Source organism: Poecilia formosa, unplaced genomic scaffold, assembly GCF_000485575.1.
Source record: "Poecilia formosa unplaced genomic scaffold, Poecilia_formosa-5.1.2 Scaffold38, whole genome shotgun sequence".
NCBI classification, from domain to species: domain Eukaryota; kingdom Metazoa; phylum Chordata; class Actinopteri; order Cyprinodontiformes; family Poeciliidae; genus Poecilia; species Poecilia formosa.
In genome coordinates, this window is record NW_006799977.1 from 477962 (window position 1) to 493327 (window position 15366).

Here is a 15366-nt window from a genome sequence, read left to right on the forward strand (position 1 = left end):
AACAAGACAAGTGCTGCTTACAAAAAGTTATTTTAATCTTACTTTCTCATTACTGTCTACCTTACTTACAGTTTAAAAATAAATCAAGTCTCTTTTGAGTCAAAGAATCCTTGCATGAGTGTGGAACATGTTCATCACAGAGGAGTCCTGGGCTGCAGGACTACATGTTATCGCTTGCCGTTAACACACACCGTCTCATCTTTCTTTCTTTTCCCGCTCACTCCCTTTTTCTATTGATGTTTCTTTCCAACTGTCTCGATCTTTCCCTATCCCTGTGTCTCCCGGGTTTAGGGTCCTCCTGGTCCTCCTGGTTTACCTGGTCCTCCGGGAAAGAGAGGTTCAAGGGTGAGTCATTCATGCATACATGATGGCAAAGTGCCAACAATGTGTAAAGTGGATGTAATTCATCACACAGGGTGAAGCTTACTGGCATCCAGATATGCAAGATTTTTTTTTCCATCATTATGCAATCAAATATTTTAAAGGTGGATTCTGTATTTCTGTCTCTAGGTAGTTTATATGAACATGAAAGCAATACATTACAAAAAAGCATAAGTGTTGGATTAAATGTGTAGCAATTTAAATGTTTTACTGTAAACAGAATTATTGCATTTTTTTCTGAGGATAATGTTGCAGTTTTCCTGACCTGAGGGTTGCACACTGATTTAGTGCAGACTTTTCTGGTATTTTGAACTGCAGCAGTCTGCTGAGCTGATTTGGAGCTGACCAATCAGATCAGTCAGAGCAGATGCATGTGTGTGTTTTTTTTTTTATTTTTTTTAATTTGGTGAGGAGGGGCTGTTTCTTCCAGCTGCTTATTTTACAGGAAAAAATGTAAACACATGGAAGCAAATAACAATATATAAGGCTCAAACCCTACTATCCAAAGGCATGTAGCACTATATTTCAAGAGTTTAACATATTATTTGTAAAACTGGCCTTAACCTGAAAAAAACAGCAGCTACTTTTATTAGATAGAGTTGCCGACACATGCTTCTGTTGTTGACTGTAGTTAGGAAGCTTCGTAAGCACACATTAGGATGGAATAATTCACATAACTCAGGAAACATTGAACTACTGCTGAGCTTCGACATTAAAACAACTACACTGTACCAGCTGCAGCTAGCAGCTGCATTTAAACTACATACATCTTCACTCTGATCTTCAGACTTCTCTTTAAGCATCTGCCAAGGCTGTCATGATGCAATGCTGCAATAACGCCGTGAGCCCCGAGGGACTTCTGGAAAGCAAACACAACACAGTGTGTTGAATGGATAGGTTACGTGGAACCGTAAATGTCTATTAATAAAGATCACTTCTGGTTGTTGCTCTTCATCAAATAGTATCTTCTTCATGGATCATTTATCAGAAGGAATTTTCTGTAAATCTCTGCACTGTATAAGCATCTCTGTAATGCTGTTTAAAAAGCATAAAAGGCTTGAAGGGAGAGAGGCTGACAGACAGGAAAGCATGTCTACTTCTTAAAAAGAATAAATAACTTGGCTCCTATAAAGCCTGCCCTGAGCCCCAAAGGCTGCATCATAAAGTAAAACCAGAGTGTAGCTTGACATCATTCTGTAGTGAAAAGCTATTAAGTGTGTTGTGGCTGACTCTCTGATGTCTGATTGTAAAAATGATCCTGGTTTGAGCTGATGAATCACAGCATACCACTTGATGTAGGCCTTTGCGATGAGGAGCAGACAAGTTATACTTTACCTTTAATTAGTCAAAACTGGATTGTATAAGTTATTGTCTAAAATTTACTGGATTGGTCTGCAGAACTATTTTAATTCTTGTTCTAGTTCTTATAATCTAGTTTCGATAATCTTTGTGTTTTGGGACGTGCTCTTGTACATAGACATGCACAGATCAGAATTTAGTGGTTTTCCTTCAAGAGCTGTTGGAATATATAAGAACAGCAATGAAGAGCAATCTGTTCTTGTTTATGTTGGGAGGAGAGTTAACCTCACTCTACTGTGTGAGATAACAGTTATGGTAAAACAGAGTTTAACTATTATTTTAAAACAAAAATAAAGTTGAGCATGTTATAGCAGTGTGTATGTGTGTTGTCACAGAAATGTAGCCAATATTTCCAAACAGACGGAGGCTGAAATCATAAAGCGATGAAACAGAACAACTGAGCTGCACTCTGTACAACCTTCCTGGTGTCTGCTTTATATCTTACTCTCTCTCACCCTGATATGTTATATTTTTTTCTTTCGATTTTGGTCTAGGGTCCAACTGGTCCTCATGGAAAACCTGGACAACCTGGACCACCGGGGCCAAAGGTGAGAACTGCCCTGGAGAGAGAGAGAGAGAGCAAGAGAGAAAGTGTGAGAGAGAGAGAGATTGCTGCTTCACTAAACATGTGAAAACATGAATAAGCCTGAAATTTTATCCACTACAGTGAGGTATTCATACAATACAAAGTAAAATATACGTCATAAATGTAAAAAAATTAACGGTGTTTTACTGTAAATCATGTCAACCACTACAAGAAATACACAAGACAATAGTTTTTATGAAAGCCTTTGTCCAAAGAGCTCAGAGCCATGCTGATGCAGAATCAGGGAAATTTATTGCATGAAAAGGTGAGGATTTGAGTTTTTCTGTGTGTTTATTTTTGGTTTCTGTCTAGTAAGTGTCCATGTTGATTGTCCCCAGGTGTATCTCGTTTAGTGATTGCCCTATGTCTATTTAATGCCACCTGTGCCTCGGGGTCCTAGTTATTTGTTTGTTGTGTCTTCTGGTTTTGGCCATCACAGTAGAACCGTACCTGTCCTGTGATGGCGTCAGCTCTTGGTTGTGGTCTGTTTATTATGTTCAGTTGCTACCAGTAGCCTAGCTTTCTGTTCATTGTGCTGCCTGCTCGTTGGACTCTTTGAGCTATTTACTCATCATTAAGCCATCATTCATCTCCAACCTGGGTCTTCAGCATTCTCTGCCTCACCACCACACTGCATATCATGACAGAAAAAGAAAAGAGCCTAATCAAGATGATCACTGTGCAAAAAATACAACCCTAATTTTCTCACTGTCTGATATTAAATCAGGCTAAAGGTTTCTGTTTTCAGTCTGTATGGATTAACAATATCCTTTCTGTCAGCTAAATGTCAAAACATTTAGAGAAAATTGGGGTCAGAAGTTCACAAGCATTTCTTTATTATTGGATATAATTTCCTGTATGAATTATGTCAAACATTTTGGCGAGTTTCCTCAAGCTTTCACCATAAACACTTCCAGGATGCACCCAAGAGACGGTGAGGATCAAGCTGCTCCATTGAAGCACCGAGTCTGCATCAGGGAGATGATGTTCTGATACAGGGAAACATCCTGGAACTGCATTTCAGATGCACATCTCTTAAATTTACCACATCAATCTCTGAGGATTTCTGTATCTTTGTGTCACAAATGTTTGACTTTATAATCTCAGAAACATACAAACATTACAGTACAAGTTACTGTAGCTTGATGCCTCATTTGTTTTGAGTGTTTTCCTGCTACAACACAGCAGATTATCAGTGATTATCAGTCTTCTGCAACACTTGACGTAAAGCAATTATTAGAATAAGGTGTACTAGAGCAGATCCATCTACAATATGAAGAACAGTGGTCCCAATGATAAGACCAATGGTTCTTTAGACCATATTGTGGTGATGTCAGAGGCTCATTAAACTGTCTCATAAATCCTTCACTCTAACAAAAATGTAGACACAGTTTTTATTGTAGTGCAAATGACTTCAATTATGGAAACTGATGAGATCAACATGCTGCTCTCTGAGGAGAAGAGGTTGTGTGCAAGTGGAATTAACCCAGGCGCAGCCAGATGTTGCTAGCAGCTGAGATAATCAGGCAATGTGTCGTCATTGTGCGACGGGAAAGAAGAAAAACTTTGTTGATGAAATAGATTATAAACCATCAAGAAGGCAGGGGTTCTAGACCTGATCGTGGGTTTCGTGTGGTTTGCCACAGCGCATAATGTCAGTTTCAGCTTTTAAGCCACACAGCTTATAAAATAAATAGGAAGAACAAAAGCAGGAAACATGTCTGGTGAGTTTTCTTCCAGTGTGGGACAGATATGCTGGTAGAAGTATGTAAGGATGTGGGCAGCCTCAAGCAGATGTTTGTGGTAGCAGTTTTCCTAGATGGCTGCCACAGCGAGGCTGCGCCGTGTAATCGCCGGCATACAAAGCAAGCCATGCTGCAGGCAGAGAAATAAAAGATCAATAGGTCTTCCACTCTAACACTGATAAACAGATTTATCTTAACTTTTAGTCTTAACCCTCCTGTTATGTTGCGGGTCAAATTGACCCGTTTTAAAGTTTAAAATTTTTTTAAAAACTGTTGGAAGTATTTTTTTGCATGAAACTTTTTATATTTGTCTTAATAGGTGCACTCTACATATAAATTGGACATTTATTCATTTTACACATTTGCAACCCCCCCTGCGTGTACATATTACATAAATACTGTCCGGGTCAATTAGACAAGTTGAAGGGTAAAAAAAGATCAGAAAATGTCCAATTCTATATGTTTCCTTGCAGCTATGAACCATATTTCACCACACACACACACCTACACACACACACACAAGCCCATTTTCTCCCTACTCTCTTTACTTCACTATGAACTGCGAGAAAGCAGGTGTTCATATAACTTTTGACGGGAACATTTTCTGTTTCTGTGGACAAACTCCACCCACACTGAGTGACACTCAGCAGAAGTGGGGAAAACATAAATACTCTCTGCATGACTCATTTGTATTGATTCTAATCAGCGAGTCAATTTGACCCAGAACAGTATGTGTGTCTCAAGTTCAATTATAAAGATCACCCCTTGGAAAAAATAAAATAAAAATCAAAATGTAATATAACAATTTTTACAAAAGATCAATTTCAAGGAAATTATAGTTTTTTTGTGTCTAGGTTTTTTTTCTCCCATTTTTTATGTCCAAATGAGCAAATGAGTAAATTGTCGTCATTGATCCTTTATTTGTGAGAAATAAAAAAACATCATTGCACAAATATTGATTGGAGTTAATACTCAGATACAAAAATGTTTTGGAGGACTTTTTTGGTTTCTGACACTATTGCATGATTAAACCCTTCCTGGGTCAAAATGACCCAGGAACTTTATTGCTGTACTAACAGGAGGGTTAAATGCAGCATAGATTAAAAAGTAGGAACTATTGCATGTTTTAGATCCTGTAAAATAAAACAGCAGCGCTAGATGGTTTTCTTCTGAATCTTTTTGATTCACTAGGCAAACTTGGCTCAGCTTCACTCAGTTATTGTCCAACACTCTTCCACCTGCTGACTAGCTGTTCCTGCCAGCGATACGCCCACATTTATGAAGACAAATAAAAAGTTTGTCTAATACCGTAGTGACTAGTTGATGAGTCAGTCTAACTCCCTGGAACTCAGGCAATAAAGGGAATAAGCGAGAGTTTGATTCGGTTAGAGAGACTATCACTCACTGAAATATGTTGTGAACACGAGCAGAGGAGTTGGCTGACTGCATGATTTGTTCAAACAGTCCACTTTATACTTAAAAGAGCCTGTCAGTGGGCTTCACGCATTGCTGACTGTTGTTCAAACAGGACAGAGTTTTAGTTTTTGGGTTGTATGCCTCGCTGGGAGAATGTCAAACTGTGGTGACATGATTCTCAAAACCTGGTTGATGTTAAATTGTTCTTGTGGAAATTCTGAGCCGTGGAAGGAAATATGTTTAAAAGATATGGGGTCTAATAAACGTGGAGTAAATAAGCACAGGTATTTCAGAGCAGGCATGGAACACCTGGTAGATGTCAGAACATTTCTTTATAGCTTTGGAAACATTGTGAGATAAGCTACGATAACTTGGTTCATGTCACTATGTTAAGTGTTAAAATTTTGTTGAATAAGAGAGCAAATCTTTTTACATAAATTTGCAGTAGTTGGAGTTTTATAATGTGTGTGAAGGTCAAAAATGCTCCTTTGGTCTTCAACTGTTTCCCACTGTTCCTGAAAACCAGCTGACATTGTCACCATTTTTCTGTTCCAGGGTTCAAAAGGAGACCCAGGTCTCTCTCCAGGCCAAGCTTCGCCAGGGCAAAAGGTAAAACAATATGTGATGAATATTAAGAGTAAACACATTTGTTGACACAAAGGTGAACAAAAACAAACAACCGAATCAATAACTTTGCCAGAAAAAGACCCAGACCTGAATCTGACTTAAAATCCTGACCAGAGAAAGAATCGTAACATTTTTTTCAAAGAACACTGGATCATTATTCCAAGTCAAGATGTGGCATACTCATGCAGTCCTATCTATTATTAGTTCAAGTATATGTGTACAACATTATTTTATTTACAACCCCAAACGATTTAAATGGCGTCTGTAGCTGATGATCAGACCACCAAGGTCCCTGCCTTTGGTCATCGCTTTGGTCGCTCCCACAAGTAAAATGGTGCGTACTTGTCAAGGCCATTGTCAGACCCCAAAGCGCTTCACACTACATTCAGTTATTCACCCATTCGTGCACATGTTGCACAAGGACATAACGTCAGAGGCAGACAGACAATCCACCGATTGAGGGACGAACTGCCACCACTATCGTCGCCACCGTCCCACTAGTGATGGATGAGCCCATTTCCTTTTTGGACTGTGCCTGTCTGGTCTCCGTGGGTAAAAACTCAGTCATAAGGTTCTCTCCAGTGTGTCCAATCTCCACGCACGGCGTCACCCCAGCTCTTCTCCGGAGGACGGTGACCCACGTCCAGGCGAGGGAACACTGCTCTATAAAGAGTTAGCAGGCTGCATTTTGTCTGATCCGTCACCTCCAACCTGTTTGCCGCGGGTGAACCCAGACAACAGTTAACTGCTTTCCTCTTAGGATCATTCTGTCACCCAGTTTCAACATTGGCCTTTACTTATATGAACTTTAACTAATCCATTTTCATAACCAAAACACGCTTACCCTACAGTATAATGCAAGGTAAACTTTTTAAGAAGCCAACACAGTCTGACACAAACAGCAAATGTTTATTTATGACACATTGCTTCATGTTAAGTATTTACTTTGTTTGATGCTTTACTATTTCAAGTTTAATTTTTTTGTGTGTGTTTTCTCATTTTTATAAGAACTTCTTATTCCCTCATTTAACATTTCTGAATCATGCTGCTAACACTGATCTGTGTGACGTCACCACAGCTGTTTTCTCTTATTGAGTCGCTCCATCCTCGTTTCATTTTCGTCCAAACGCCATGAAAGTAATGATTTTCCTGAGCAGCACGGCTAAGTGTCTTGATCTAATTACATGCATCCTGATTCCATCAAGTTCATCACTTTCTGTACTCAACAGAAAAAGAAAAAAAAATTACCAGAAGTTATTTTGCCTTGCAATATTTTCTTGATAGCAAGGCAATAAAGTTGAATTAGTTACAAACAAAATTTTAGTGCTGTATTTATAAGGCGTCATTGCAATGTCATATTGATGAGTTATTTAAAAAATAAAACTCTGAATATTGAAATATTAACATGGTACATATTCTGCCTCTGTTTGCACCGAAGAAGTGTTTTTAATAAAATCATGCTGTTTGGAAGATGAAACCCTCTGCACTCTGCTTGGAGTTCCCATTGACCGCTGTGTGCAATGCTAGGCGACAGTTAGAGACGAATGGATCACTCAAGCTACTGCTGCTTTAAAGTGCTAGTCATGCTGTTATCTCATTTTAGACTGGGCCTTTCACCTCTTCGACTATTAGGAACCAAAAAACATTCTTCTTTCTCATAATGACTGACTGTACTGACAATGTCTTTCTTATCTCCATGGTTGTAGACTTCTCTCTTATTATTTTAACAGCCAAAATCATTCCCAGTTTGTTACTCTGATGAGAAGCAGCAAGGTTTAAACAGATGGAGAAACGCTGTCTTTAGTGTTATTTGCTATTTGTTTCACAGCGTTTTTTTATATTTTATTTTAGTAGTGAGTAGTGCATTTTACTCTTTTAGCATTTAAGTAGATTGTGATTTTTAAAAAAGTGCTTGAATTAATTTGGTGGCAGTACTTATGTCATCAAATATATAACTTTTTACAAGACAAATCTGACTAACTGCTCTCTCACAATGAACATTCTGGGGAATTTATACACAAAGGCTTGTCTGCAAGAAACGAGGAGAGAAAGGAGACTAAAACCAGCAATGACAAAACCAAGGAGACTATTCCAAATCAACAAATGATCTCTACAACACACATGTGAAAACTAAAACATCCTAACATCAAAAATGTTTCTCAATGGCTGAACTGGTATTTTCTCCAGAGTCGTGTCCCCTGCTCCCAGCAGCCTGATGGATTGCTCCACTTCCTGGTGTTACGTCATAACCGGTCCTCTCCTACAGCCACTAAATTAAATCTCAGCAAAATAATAAATATAGCGATTAGCAACCTAAACATATCTCAGTTGTTTACTAAATGTGTGCACCCATATTAGCAAACATCTTAAAGCAGTATTACAGAAAAAGTGAAATTATAAATAGCTGTACTGCATAAAAGAGACATTTAAATAAATACTAACATAACTGAAGGAACCTCCACTGTTGGCTTAATTTATACTTAGTTTTTAATGTATTTGTTAACTTTTTGTGATTTGTCTGTGTTTGTGTCATTAGGGTGACAGAGGTCCACCTGGTTCACCTGGGCCGAAAGGATTTCCAGGACCGCCGGTAGGAATAAATGTGTCTGGTTTTCTGGTTGTGTTGCCTTGCTATCAAGGGAACAAAAACAGCCTTTGAATCAGTAGGAAACTTTGTGCTTGCATTTGAGGTTTAGTTGGAATTATACAGTTTTAAAGGTATATATTGTTATATCATGAAAACCTAATTTTATTAGTCTTACCTCTTCAAAAGTGTTCATACCAATTAAATTTTTCCACATTACAGCCACATTCTGGTGTATTTTATTAAGACAAGTTACACCAACAAATTATTGTACACATTTTGTGAAGTGAAAGTGAAATGATACATGATTTTACATTTTTTAAATAAAATTCAGAAAAGTGTGGAGTACTTTTGTTTACATCTCTAAACATTAGAATCAAAACCAGCTTTATTTTGCCAAGTTTTCCATTCTATCAGCACTCTGAGCATCACCAGCAGTTTTTTCTTTCTTGTAAAAATGTAGATATGCATTGTTTTTACAAAAGAAGAAGAGAATCCAAAGCAAACCAGCAGCATCATTAAGACCAAGGAGCACACCTGACAGACCAGGGATAAAGCTATGGAGAAGTTCAAAACAAGATCACAAGTTTTAAGGAGATCCTTTCATCCAAAAATGGAAAAAAGTATAGCACAATTTCAAATCTATAAAAACATAGGTGATTAGTAATGTCCTCCACAAATCAGGCATTTATGAAACTTTAAGGAAATGTGTTGTTTGTTAGCCAAAATGAGAAGACAGATGGAAAGAGCTAAATGCAAACTGATGCACAAAGAAAACCTGATGGAAGCTACGAGAGCTTCGACAAAGATGGAGTTTATGTATATGTCTTCAAAAGGTCTAGCCAAAGTTTAGGTATTTTCCTGTGGCATAGCAAAATGTGATCATTTCAAATGATCACATTGCAAGGCACAATTTCTTAAATTATTTTATTTAGAATCAATCAATCAAATTTTATTTGTATAGCACATTTCAGCAGCAAGGCATTTCAAAGTGCTTTACATAATTAAAATAAAAACAGCATGTGACATTGAATAAACAGTGAGACAGAGATTTAGAAAAAAAAAGATTAAAAAAGATAAAAACATTAAAACCCGCGCCCCGTTAAGGACTTCAGTTAAACAAAGATTAGAAGATTGTTGCTGTAGTTTTTGTCTTCATCACTAAAATATATTTACCTCAAAACAAAAAAAACGTAGATTAATTGTGCATTTTTAACTTCCTTGACTTTTTATGTACCGTTTCCAGTTTTTGGTAACACATAGCAATGTATTCCTGGTTACTGTAGTTTTGTTTGTGTTGCTTTGGAGCAGGCATTTATTACGTTGAACTGCTCGGACTTGTTTGCACATTGCCAAAGTTTAAGTTACGCATGTTTCAGTTGATAAGTAGTCAGCATTTTATTTTGACCAGATGTCGTCACAAGTACTTAGGCATTTTACTTGTGTCAACATGCATTAGTTGACTCAGATTGTTATGTGAGTGTGGTCAGTGTTTGGCTTGAATGGGTTTGGTGATGACATTGTTTTTGGCTGGTCTCACCTAACTTCAGATCGGTTCTGATCGTGATGACAGCTGTGTTGTTATAGTGGGCTGTTGTGCCGCTCACAGTCCTTCCAGTGCAGCTGTTTCAGTAATCTACTACTGATACTTTTATATGTTCCCTCTCAACATAGTCTACATTAACTTTGACCCCTAGGAGACCACACTGGTGTTTACCCTCATTAAACCTAATATACCTATCACACTCACTGTGTCATATCAGGTCATTTCAGAGGAAATGACTGGCTCTGTGCTCATTTCACCCTTGTGCGTTTTTAATTCAGTGTGAAAGTTCATGTGTCACAAAATCTGAAGCAGTTCATGAGAAGTTGCTGTCATCACTCCAGAAATAAAATGACCATTGGGGAATTTTTTGTTGGTCAACAATTACGTCCAAAAAAATAAATAAAATAAAAATAAAAAAAATAAAAAATAGCATAGACTATAAATTAGACGATCATTTGAAAACGGGTTATGATTTTTTTTTATTGTCTGTACAAAACCTGGCGAAATGGACAGAAAATATACATATAGGGACTTGACTGGCATCAATACTTATGATTCAAAAATATCTTGACAAGGAAGTTATTTATTTGGTAGTTTTTTTATTTATTATTTATTTCTTTTATCTATACTGGAAATGAATTATGTTTAATGTTATTTTAGTTTATTTTCTATAATTTTGTACAAATTTTGGCATTTTCTGTAATGTTTTCTTGACTTATGTCATATATATACTCCCGTATTGCATACAAAATATCCACTAACTGTTGAGCTTCTTGTATATCACTCCTGTAGTCTGTTCTCTGATGTTTTTCTTTTTAAAAGTATGCTAAAAATATTTTTCTTGTTCTAATTTTGAAGGGTCTTAAGGGTTATCAAGGTACACCTGGCCCACCAGGGGAACAAGTAAGTAATCATTTTTAATTCAGACTGAATTCCAGTCAGTCCCTTCAGTTTTGTGTGATTCCAGTTCCCTGCATTTCTTCGCACTGATGCACAATTGCTAATTTTCCACAGAAATGGTCAAAAACATTGGGTTTATGTGGCTGCTTACTCCCATCTCCAGGTGGCAGTATTTTCTTACTGATGCCTCATCCTTATTTGATATCAAGCTATAGTTTGTGATGATACTATTTAAGTAAAAATGCATGCAGACACTTATACGTTTGCACCCTCTCAAAACTCAGACAGATTGTGTGAATCTAAGGACATCAGTTTGTACAATGCAGTCAGTGTTTTCTTTTTTCCTCAGTTTAAACCCCACTCTTCCTTGCTGGAAACACCTTCCAGGTTGTCAAAATGCTAACAAATGAGGTTAGTTTAAAAAAAAAAAAAAAAAGACAGTAAGAGAGGGCGGGTCGGGTTGGAGCTCTGCAGGAAGCAACAGTTAGCAGACGGGGTTGTTTGGACTGAACAGTGTGTGTTTTATTCTTGCAGACAGCAGCAGCAGAAGCCTGTGTTTCTCCTCTTTCAGTTCATCCGTTCCACCTGATCTCATGCATTCGTTCATTCACGTTCTCTCTCTTGTTCTCACTCTTTTTCCTACTGAAGGGCATACCGGGACCTCCCGGGGAGTCTGGAGCTGCAGGTTACCCTGGCAGGCAGGTGCAGTGAAAAACACAAGAAACGTTTCTCCATGAATCCATTTTACAGTAAAATTTCCCTGATATCATCTGCTCTGCTTTTCTCTACACTCATTACACTCTCAGTTGATTTTAATTTAAATTATTTGAATGCCAATATACTCTCAGGTTTTCATCCAGCTGACAATAGCAATCTTTTGTCTAAGTGTGTATTAAGTTAGAATGACATTTTCTGATAATGAGCATGCCTGTTCTTCAAAAATGTGTCTTGTTGATCAAAACCTTGTTTTTCTTTTAGGGCTTAGCTGGGCCACAAGGTAGCCCCGGACCTAAAGGTGTCCGCGTAAGTAGCTTTCCTCTCCTGTTCTGCCCTCTTTTCTTCTACAGCTTTGGATTAAACGCTTCATTTCCTGAAAGGATCAAGACGGTGTCAGGTGCTTAACTTTGCTCCATAGAGAAAGATCAGGATAAGGCTCGCATTTTCATCATACCGCCTTAGGGGAGTCCTCATGTGAGGCCTAGTGTGACATCGGGTTGTCACTTTGAAGCCTCACTTGTTCTTCTAACTGTAGTTCATTCTTCACAGAGGAATGCCCCCATCAAAAAAAACAAGAAAATCAAGGGAGGAGAAGAGGATGGAGGAAAAATAGATTAGAGAAAGTCTGAAAGCAGACAGAGGGGATGACTAAACGAGCTGGTGAGAGAAAGGGACTTTATGTGGAAAACTGCAACTGGGAGAAAGAGGATAGCTGGGATTACAGTGTCAGGCTGAGGTTGGCATGGAGAAAAGGACAGAAAGAGCTTTGATAAGGCTGAAGTGTAGGAGAAAGAGACGTGGCGAGTTAGAAACACACTGACATATGCATGAAAAGAACAAAGATGATACAGAACATTTCTGTGCAGCAGTTTGTCAAATCATTGTATTTCTGCTTTCAATGACGTATTAATTTCCTTTTCTGAAGCTTTTTGTTTACAGTACATTGCAAAAGTATTCATACCTCTTAAATTTTTTGTAACAGACCAACACAATGTACCATGTCACTGTAAAGTGGAAGGAACGTGGCAAATGCATGCACACCTGAAGATCTGAAAAGTGTGGAGTGCATTTATATTAGGTTCTCTAAATAATATTCTGTGCAACATATTACCTTCACAAGCTTCCTTACTTATAAATATAGTCTATATTTGTGTAATTGTGTGTTTTTCTGACTTCCCACTCATAAAGCATCAACAAGCAAACCTTTCATAGACGTGCAACACAGGAGACATACCCCAAAAGTCTTGCAGCTGTGATAGCAAAAAAAAAGGGTTTTGCAAAGTATAGATTCAAGGGTGCTAACCACACTTCTTAGATTTTTACTTGTTAAAGAAATTTACAATTTCCATGTCTGCTCATGATTCTATGTAATTTTGTGTTTAGCCGTCACCAAGAATCCCAATGAAACAATAACTGTTTTTTGTTGTAAGGTGAAAAGCTGTGCTCCAGTGATGTGGGTGCTTTCACAAAACACTTTATGATCATATGAGTCACTGTTGGCTGCAGTTGTATCCTAACTTTGAAGCTTTACGTATTGCACAGTCATCATGATGTGTTTCTAATGACTAATCTGAGGACCATCGGGTTTAACGGGCTCATGGTCCGTTAAACTAAATTATGTAAAAACAAAAGCTCTGGAGGAAAGTATTCTTGCTTTATTCCTTTTCCCTTTAACAAAGAAATAAAAGAGTGTTTTGGGAAACAGTCCTGAAGTGCTTTGGAGATGAAACGTTACAGATCATTTAAAGGCTTCCCAATACATGTTTCGGAGGACTTCCACGAAGACACAGTTCAAATGTAACTGAGTCACTTTCTCAGAACAACTGTCCCTGTCACAGATATTTTTGGCACTATTTCATGGTTTAAAAATGACTTCCAAAAGCTCACTTTTTGGCTAGTATTAGCCAACAGCTGTAAAACCAGAATTGTATTGCTTTTAAAGAATCATTCAGTTTTAATTGAAAGAATGTGCTTTGTTAATATAAAACAGGTTTATTTTATATCTGCAATAAAAAAGTTTAGTTTGAATTTTTTTCCCAATTAAATATTGTTTAAAAGTATTCATATAATGTGTCCCAATGTTATGATATGGAATTGTTCTTTTTAGGGTTTCATTGGGCCTCCTGGCGTTGCTGGACCACCAGGGCTGGAAGGGGAGAAAGTAAGTGTATTATGTTTTTAGTAGTTCATGTTTCATACGTGCATTAAAATACAAGGTTTTTTTCACAATCTGTCAAGAAATCAGACTAAACGTTTGTCATTTTTTTAAGGTAAATTACTATTATCTAAGTCATTTCCATTTGTTTACAGCCAGAACAATGAGCAATATGTTTTTAGATGTTGTAGTTATTACTTTTCTACAATTCAGAAAGTGACATGTATTAAAATTACTAAGCAGGTTAATTCACAACATTTTAGATAATTAGAGACACCTGAGGATTTATTTTAAGGCAACACCTAAAATAGTCTGCTTTCCTTTGTGACATCATAGAAACAGCTAAACAAATCACCTGATATCAGTAACTCTGGTATAATTTAATATGCCTGATTATTACTATTATTATGATTTAGCAGTACAAACAAAATGGGAATGTTCTGTTCAGAAAAGAGACAATGGCGGTGCAACATTAAAAGAAATAAGGACATAAAAAAACCCAGATTGCACTTTTCCAAATGCTTTCAGATGTTCTTAACATTTGGGGCCATGTCTTTTGGTCTTCTGACAGTGAAATGGATGGGTTTTTTTGTTTTGTTTTGTTTTTAACAACCATCGTTACATTTGGCAGAAAAGTACAAAAAGTCCAGAGAAAAAAGAAAATGTAGAAAAAAAATTAGCTTGAAGCTTGAAGAGATGAGTGTGAGCAGTTTTGAAAAATGATTATTGGATCTTGACAAGTAGGGGTAGTGGTTATGAAAGTAATGTGTTCTTCTGTTGATACCTTGGTATGATACTCAATCAGCTGGCCTTAATCACAGGGGATGAGGGATATGCTAGAAACCAGCATATTCAAAGGACCACATGAAGGACTAGCTGCTACTTTGATGTAGCTGGGCTGGAGCTTGTTCATGTAAAGTTCTGACAGCGAGAAGCTTGAAGCTTGAACCTACACTCTGCACCAGCATTCTGAAAAACCTGTTTGATCCGTACGGAACAGAACTCCAAACTTTCTGAAAAGCTTGTGGAAGAATACACTAAACTTCTGAATTTAAGGAAAGTTAAAAGAATATCTGTCACTTTTTTATTTTGGCATTTAGGGGATATGAATGATTTTGGTAATACTAACTGACCTAATTCAGGAGATTTTTTATTCTGATTTAATGTCAGACAGTAAAAAACCAGAAGGTGTACTTTTTTATGTGTAAACATCTGCTTACAACTGTGTCAGAGTTTTTCTGCAAAACGTACCTTATTTTCCGGACTATAAGCCGCTACTTTTTCCCCACACTTTAAACCAGGGGTGTCAAACTCAATTTCACCGAGGGCCACTTCAGCATATTGGCCCCC

At 37.4% G+C, this 15366-nt stretch overlaps 1 protein-coding gene across 1 annotated transcript in view; it reads left to right on the top strand.

Annotated features, from left to right (window-relative positions):
* The window catches only part of col24a1 (collagen type XXIV alpha 1 chain), an 87349-nt gene that overhangs the window by 19260 nt on the left and 52723 nt on the right, over positions 1 to 15366 (top strand). Inside the window, exons 4-11 of the mRNA XM_007550823.2 lie at positions 292 to 345; positions 2235 to 2288; positions 6043 to 6096; positions 8651 to 8704; positions 11103 to 11147; positions 11793 to 11846; positions 12123 to 12167; positions 13969 to 14022. Coding sequence (XP_007550885.1) covers positions 292 to 345; positions 2235 to 2288; positions 6043 to 6096; positions 8651 to 8704; positions 11103 to 11147; positions 11793 to 11846; positions 12123 to 12167; positions 13969 to 14022 — 414 coding nt within the window. The remainder of the gene's footprint in view (positions 1 to 291; positions 346 to 2234; positions 2289 to 6042; positions 6097 to 8650; positions 8705 to 11102; positions 11148 to 11792; positions 11847 to 12122; positions 12168 to 13968; positions 14023 to 15366) is intronic.